Raw genomic sequence first — 8,289 nt, 5'->3', positions numbered from 1 at the left:
CTCTCTCTCTCTCTCTCTCTCTCTCTCTCTGAAAACTCCCCTTCATGCTACAAAGACCATGTTTTCACTAGGTCTGTAGAACAAATATCCAAAGGACTTCTGTGGATAGCCGATGAAAATACATCTCTCACTTCTAGGTTCAAGCTTTTCGTGAGTCTCCCGTCTAACGAAAGCTTCAAAACCCCAAACCTTAACGTGTCCTAACGAGGGAACTTTCTCCGTCCATATTTCGTGAGGTGTTTTGGAAACCTTCTTTTTTGGGACAAGAATAATAATGTAGGCGACAATCTCTAAGGAAAACCACTAGAAAGAGATCGGAAGTGAAGCTCGAATCATCATGGAATGAACCATGTCCAAGAAGGTTTGATTATGCCTCTCAGCCACACCATTAAGTTGTGGTGTTCTAGGAGGAGTCAATTGTGAAACTATTACACATTCCTTGAGGTATTCGTGGAACTCGATACTAAGATATTCACTGCCACTATCGGATCTAAGAACCTTTATCTTCCTACCCAATTGATTCTCAACTTATTTTTTTAATTCTTTGAACTTTTCAAAGGTTTCTAACTTATGCTTGATTAAGTAGATATAACCATATCTGTTATAACCACCAGTAAAAGTCACATAGAATCGATTTGCATCCCTTGTGATGGATCTGAGGTCCCGCACACATTTGTGTGTATGAGATCCAACAATGTTTGACCTCTTTCACAAGAACCAGTGAAAGGTGATTTTGTCATCTTACCTAGCAAACAAGACTCGCATGTATCATCTGTCCTTAAGTCAAATGATTCCAACACTCCATCCTTTTGGAGTTGGGTAATGTGTTTTTTGTTGACGTGTCCAAGATGACAATGCCAGAAGCATGCTTTGTCTAAACCATTAGACGAATCAATTTGTAAAACACTATTTTGTAAATTGTCTACAACCATCGCAGTTTCATACACACCATCACAAGGTAAAGCTTAAAAAAACCATTTTTATAAGCATAAATAGATCCATTCTCATTACCAAAAGAATATCTAAAACCTAGTCTATATAAAGGTTGAAATGAAATGATGTTTCGTGTCATTTCTAACAAGTAGTAACAGTTATTTAAATCTAAACATAACCTACTACTAAGCACGAATTTATAAACTTCAATCTTGGTAACATGTGACAATCCCCTATTGCCCATGATCAAATTCATTCTCCCATGCTACACGTCCTCAATTTTTCTTAGCCCCTGCAAATCAAAACAAATGTGAAAACCACATCCTGTATCGAGGACCCAAGAATGAGAATACAATGAGTTTTTAGATAGGATAGTGTAAATACCTACCGAGGTTGGCTTCACCTTTCCATCCTGGATATCTTGCAAGTATTTCGGGCATCTTCAGTTACAATGCCTCTTGTCGTTGCAGTAAAAGCAAGTGGCCTCCTTTGGGTCAGACCAGGGGAGTAGCGAAAATGGACTTTCCTTTGAGTCCATTACTAGATTACCCAACTTGGGACTTTCCATGCCAGTTCTGTTTGGGAGGGCCTTTCCTCTTTATCCCCTTCCCTTGAACAATGGCCAAAACAGTAGCAACAACAGGTGAGGAGGCAACACTTTTTCCCTTCATTCCTGCCTCAACTATTCTCAGGAGGTTGTGCAATTGTGAGAAAGTAGTATCATTGTTGTTCAAATAATAGGTCAAAATGAACTGATCATAACAACTTGGTAAGGAGTTCAACACAATGTCGATTGCCAACTCTTCATCAACATTCACGTTTAGTTTGATGAGTCTATCCACGTATCTTTGCATTCTTGAAACGTGGTTACTTACAGATTCACCATCCTTCATCTTGCACGCCATGAGGGACTTTACCACCTTGCAATTTTCTTGATGAGCTCGCTTACAAAACTTTTCCATAAGGTCCTTGTTCATCTAGTACAACCAGTAACCCTCATAATTTCTCTGCAATTCTAGGGTCATAGTAGCAACCATAATGCAAGAAACTTTTGTTGCATCCTTGTAGTGTTTTTCATAGCATCTACCTCTTCAGGAGTGGCCTTTTGAAAAGGCCTTAAGATCAATCAATTTATCAAACAATAATAGTAAATAAGAATAAGAAGAATTCACAAAGAAAAGCTTTCACTAAGAAGGTTAATCTCACAAAGAGATTATTGTGTGCACAAAGCAACGATTAGGGTTTGTGAAAGGTGTCCTTTCACAAACCTATACAAAAGATTATATACTACAATTCTAGACAATCCCTATAAATCAGGGATACGCCAGCTAACTAATTAGGCTAACTATGGAAACAAGATAAATACAAGATCTGTTACAATGTACTGACTAAACTATTACAAACTGAGCTGCTGAAACGCTGATGCTGACACTGAGATATGTGCTGATGCTGAGGTCTGTTTTAAACATTATCATATTTCAAGGTTTGACCTTACAATCTCCCCCAATATGATGATGTTCAAAACAAACTAAATTAAAACACCTCTGGACAGGAACTCTTCATACTCAGCTTCAGCTTCTATTTTTACTGGCCAGTAAGGACTATCCAGCAACTCCTGTCTTCTATTCAGCAGCTCCATGGCAATAAGGATGTGAAACTCTCCGGAGAGATCTTGATGACTCATGCACATTTGCCTTAAGCCAACGAGATGAGTGGTTGGAGCCTTTGGGATCTCAGCAGTTCGCTGAAAACACATCTTTCTGTTTTTATCAAGATAGAACATCCTGTGTTTAGGAGCTGAGATAAACTTATGCTGAACCGGGTCAACACTGATAGGAAGAGAATTGTTTATTCCACCAGCACCAAAGTCCAGAACCAATACATCTTCACCATCAACTTGAAACTTGGTTCTTCGAGTTCTAGGAACAGATAACCTTTGGCCTTGATGCTGAGGTCGTTCTTTAGGAACAAGATCCAAACGCTGAACTTTCTTGATCGGCAGATGAAGAGCACAAGTCAGTTCCGAAGAGTGAGCTGAGGTTTGCTTGGATGCTAGTTCGAGTAGTTCCATCCATTCAGAATATCCATACTTGATCAGCTCATTCCTCTTGACAACTTCAGTGTATGAATGATGAGGACCTTGACGAGTGATCAGCAACGTAAGAATTTTTCTCATTTTGTGGCTTGGAAGCTTTAACTTTGATGATCTTATCACCACACACTCGTCGTTTAAGAACGTTTTCAAACCTCTTTCGATCAATCCTGTCAAGAACACTGTCAGTCTTAGGCTTACTACTGCTAGGAGAAGGCTGAGAAGATTGAGATTTGGACTGAAATTCCAGGAATTTCTGCATCTGAGCTTCAAAAGATCCTTTGGCCTGAAGTTTGTGCTGAATAAGAGTTTCATCAGCTTGAGCAATATTCTTTAGAAGCTGAGCTTGATTAGCTTCATCAAGAATTTGTTTAACTTGATCAGAAGACATGTTCCATTCAGCCGCCAAATTTGATATTCTGACTATGGACTTGGGTTTCTTGGCAGGCAAAGAAGTATTAGTTTGAGAATGAGCCAAGTCAGTATCTGCTACCTTACGCTTTCGAGATAGAAGATGAGATTCTTCACTGGCAAAGTCTGAATCTTCTCCTTGGACCGGAAAAATGGGATCAGCAACAGAATCGACTAATTTCATGTCTGACCTTTGAGATTCATTATCAAGATCATCTGAACTTTCTTCTTGAACTGGAATAAGAGGATTAATGAAGTTCATATCCAGTATTTGACATTCATCATCTGGTTCATCATCATGCTCACTATCTTCAACCAGCTTTTCAGTCGCTGCTGGACTATTAGGCCCCGCAAAGTCAGACTCATGCATTGGCTTTGGTGATTCAGGCTGAACAATGGTGTTGTCAAGAGGTTCGGTGTCTCTCTCATTTGGTTCATCATCAGCATTATCATCAGCATCAGCATCATCATCAGTATCTCCCCCTTTTTGAGCATCATCAGATTGGGGACTGAAGGGAGGAGAATGCAGGAGAACTTCCTTTAGCTGATGAACATCAGCCTCAATGCGTAGAAGACGCTGACTCATGTCCCGAGTCAGTGTCAGAAGTTCAGTAAATGCTGAGGCCGGAATTTGAATTAGTGAAGTAGCTGGAGCGGCTGGAGAGCTAGGTGGATTCTCCCCCTGCGAGGGATGCTCCCCCTGAGATGGTTGCTCCCCCTGAAATTGTTGCTCCCCCTGACTCATTGAATCCTTTAGTGCTGAGGGAACTTTCTCAGTATTAGAGACGATATGATGAGAAAGTTGAGGAGAGAATTGACCACCGTCATGTGGTTCACCTTCTTGACTAGCAGGATCTGCATGGATACCACCAGCGCCTCCTTCATCAGTATCAGCAGTGAGAGAGGGAACAGTGTATGGATTTGCAATCCATTCTCTCATTCTATCAGAAATTCCAATGTCAGTATCCAGGGGATCATCTTGATACATTCAAATAGACATGCGAGGGCATTGGATGGGATTTCCAGAATGCGAGAAGTAGCCTGCAGCGAAAAATTTATCGAGCACAAGAGCAATCCAGCGTGGAAAAGGAACGTGATCAGCACGTACATTTGCACGAAGAAGCTGAACAAGTTGATCAAAGAATAGGGCCCCATAATCAAGTCTTTTGTTGAGAAGAAGTGAGCAGACGACTTGTTGCTCATAATTACTCAATTGATCACCACTTCGAGACTTGTGACCCACACACTTGCACAGAGCACCGGTGAAGAATTTCCATCCTGGGGTCATACATTGGCGCAAAATAAGAGACGATCGAGCACCAGCCTTTGAGTGATCATATCCCAGTTGATCAAACATACGTCTACACCGTTCAATAGAAGGAAGTTCAGAGAAAGGTTCAAAGATAGGTAACCTTAGTGCAGCACTGAGAAGTTCTGCGGTGATAAAGACAGAATGTCTTCCACGGCCAATGGTCCCGGTAATGGCATTGTTGTCGTCATTGATAGTTGCAGTGTAGTAGAACTCACAGACTTGTGCAGGGAAGAACTCTGATGGAATGTCACTGATTGCGTATCGTAGGCGGCAGGAGGCTAAGAAATTAACAAAATCATCGAGTCCAAGACCTCGATGAACCTCGGGAATATCAGGGTTGAAAACAACGTTGGTGGCTTTGATGTATATTGGAAGAGGAGGAGAGTTTGGGGCAGGAACTACCCTTCGTGAAGTGGAGGAGTAAGTGAACAGAGATGCCGCCATTAGAGAGTTTTTAGGGTGCTAGGGTTTTGAATATAAGTGAAGGAAGTTTAAAATTGTGGAAGGAAAGTTTAAAACAAGGGTGAAAGAGGTTTAAATATGAAATGAAACAGGCCTTTAAAAAGGTAATGATTATCTTCATTAAAAATAACGGCGTATCGTAACAACCTGTCAGATCAGAAATAATAGCCGTTGGGTAAAAGAGCCGTTGACTGAAGATGAAACGTCAATCAGTGTTCGTGGAAGCGCTGAGATCAGAGTCACAAAAGTTACATGCTGAAAATATTTCTCCGTCAATTCAAGGTACAACTTGCTTAATTGGGGTTAGCAAGGAGATTGGTGCGTGTGATAGATACTAGTTACATTATCTAACCATCGGCACAGAGTGTTGTGTCTTTATCAGTGAGTGGTTTATCTTACTGAATCATTAGACACGGAATGAGAAGAAGGGAAAGAAAGGATTGTTGCGTGAGATAAACCTTGGTGTTTTGGTCTAACCATCGGCAAAGATTTTTAGATTCTCATCAGTGTGTGTTTTGTCACACTGAATCACGAAATCAGTGTAAGATTGGTAAGAAGAGATAGTTGCGTGTGATAGATCTTGGTGTTTTGATCTAACCATCGGCAAAGATTTTTAGATTCTCATCACCGTGTGTTTTGTCACACTGAATCATTGAATCAGTGTAAGATTGGTAAGAAGAGATAGTTGCGTGTGATAGATCTTGGTGTTTTGATCTAACCATTGACAAAGAGTTTCAAGTTGTTATCAGTGTATGGTTTAATATAGTGAATCATTCAACTTTAGTTGAGAAGAGTTAAAGAAGAGAGAAAGATAGGAGATCAAACCAAGTACTTAGTATGCAAATATCACCATCATATCATCATCAGCACGATATACATCAGCTTATAAGACAACACCAAACATCAGCAAAGTTAATTAGCAAAATTAATTACAAAGTAATCATTCCAAGTTCTCCAATAATGTGAGCAGTTGTTTGAGAATCCAGTGCTTTAGTGAAGATATCAACAAGTTGCTCTGAAGTCTTGACATGTTCAAGAACAACCTTTCCCTTTTCAACATTATCTCTGATGAAATGATGTCTGATTTCGATATGCTTCGTCTTTGAGTGCTGAACAGGGTTTTGTGTGATTTGAATGGCACTGGTGTTATCACAATATATGGGAGTCTTTGAGAACTTGATCTCGTAGTCCAGAAGCTGATTTTGAATCCATAAAAGCTGAGCACAACATCTCCCAGCTGCAACATACTCAGCTTCTGCAGTCGAGATGGCTACTGATGTTTGCTTCTTGCTAGACCAGCTAATGAGACGATTTCCAAGGAAGCGAGATCCACCAGACGTACTCTTTTTGTCTAAATTGCATCCTGCATAGTCTGAATCAGTGTATCCAAAAAGTTCAAATGCTGAGTCGCGAGGGTACCACAGTGCTAGGTTTTGAGTCCCTTTTAAGTATCGAAAGATACGTTTGACGGCCATGAGATGGGATTCCTTGGGATTAGCTTGGAATCGAGCACAGAGAATGGTTCCAAACATGATATCAGGACGACTTGCCGTGAGATATAAAAGAGATCCAATCATTCCTCGATACAAAGAATGATTTACATAAGTTCCAGTTGGATCAGCGTGTATCTTATCAGTCTTGGACACTAGTGTAGAGGCTGGTTTGCAGTCACTGAGAGAATACTTAACAAGCAAGTCAGAAATATACTTACTTTGGCAAATAGAAATACCAGACTTTTGTTGCTGAACTTCAAGACCTAAGAAAAAGGTCATCTTCCCCATCATGATCATTTCGAACCTTTGAGACATGATCTCTGCAAATTCTTTGCTCAGTTTCTCATTTGGAGAGCAAAAAATGATGTCATCAACATAAATTTGAAGAAGAACCATATCTGAGCCTTTGTTTTTGATGAAGAGAGTATTGTCGATTGCTCCTCGTCTGTATCCATTTTCAAGAAGATACGATGTCAGCGTCTCATACCAAGCCTTGGGTGCTTGCTTCAGTCCATAAACAGCTTTGTCTAATCGGTACACATAATCAGGGTGATCTTTGTCAACAAAGCCTGGGGGCTGATTGAGGAAAACTTCTTCCTCTAACACACCATGAAGAAAGGCTGTTTTCACATCCATCTGATAGACAATGAAATTCATGTAGGATGCGTATGCGAGAAACAGCCTAATTGCTTCAATGTGAGCAACTGGAGCAAAGGTTTCCCCGTAGTCGATGGATTCAATTTGAGTAAACCCTTGAGCGACAAGCCTTTCCTTGTGGCGAGTAATGATTCCATCTTTATCAACCTTGTTGCGATAGACCCAGCGAGTTCCGGTGATGGTCTTTCCTGATGGTCTTGGGACAAGAGTCCAAACTTTATGTCTTTCAAACTCATTCAGTTCTTCTTCCATGGCTTTAATCCAATCAACATCTTGAAGAGCTGTGTGTATCTTGTCAGGTAAAATCATTGAAACGAAATTAACATACATGCAAAAGTTATTAGATACACGAAATCTAGTTCGGACACCATCATGAATGTTACCAATAATTTGATCAACAGGATGATATCGATGTTCCGAGACTGATGCTGATTCCGGAGAATTTGACACTGACAAGTTATCAGTTGCAGGATAATCTTCAGCTTCAAGGATTTCATCAGCACCTGATGAATTATTTGACGATCTGGCTGCAGAATCTTGATTCAAGGAACATGGAGCTGGGAGAATAGAATCAGAAATATCAGCTTCATCTCCAGCAAGAGGAACTTTGTCAAATGGGCAAGAGAGAATCTCTTGAAAAATAGAAGAAGAGTGAATGACTTTTTCATCAGTGTATGATTCCTCATCAAACTTCACATGAATGGATTCTTCAATGCATTGCCTGTTCAGATGAAAAACACGAAACGCCTTTGAAATAGATGAATATCCAACAAAAATACCTTTATCAGCCTTAGGTTCAAATTTAGATCTTGGGTCATGCTGATTTAAAATATAGCAAACACATCCGAACACGTGAAAGAAGGATACATATGGCTTTCGACTTTTCAGCATTTCATATGGTGTCTTCTTATGAGTCCTGTGAATTAAGG

The 8,289-nt window shown here is 40.2% G+C and overlaps 1 protein-coding gene across 1 annotated transcript; it reads right to left on the bottom strand.

Moving 5' to 3' along the window:
* Nucleotides 1-1,478: 1,478 nt before the first annotated feature.
* On the bottom strand, nucleotides 1,479-1,910 carry LOC145095853 (uncharacterized). Its single transcript, XM_079033672.1, has one exon. The coding sequence runs from the start codon at nucleotides 1,908-1,910 to the stop codon at nucleotides 1,479-1,481; it is 432 nt and encodes a 143-aa protein (XP_078889798.1).
* Between the last annotated feature and the right edge of the window lie 6,379 nt (nucleotides 1,911-8,289).

This window comes from Lactuca serriola, chromosome 3 (genome assembly GCF_051521515.1).
Source record: "Lactuca serriola cultivar US96UC23 chromosome 3, Lser_US96UC23_V15, whole genome shotgun sequence".
Taxonomy (NCBI): Eukaryota; Viridiplantae; Streptophyta; class Magnoliopsida; order Asterales; family Asteraceae; genus Lactuca; species Lactuca serriola.
This window is presented reverse-complemented; position numbering and strand designations above follow the sequence as displayed.

Bases quoted from the DNA above. Each gene is read 5' to 3' on its own strand.
- LOC145095853 (XM_079033672.1), bottom strand. From the start codon at position 1,910: ATGAACAAGGACCTTATGGAAAAGTTTTGTAAGCGAGCTCATCAAGAA.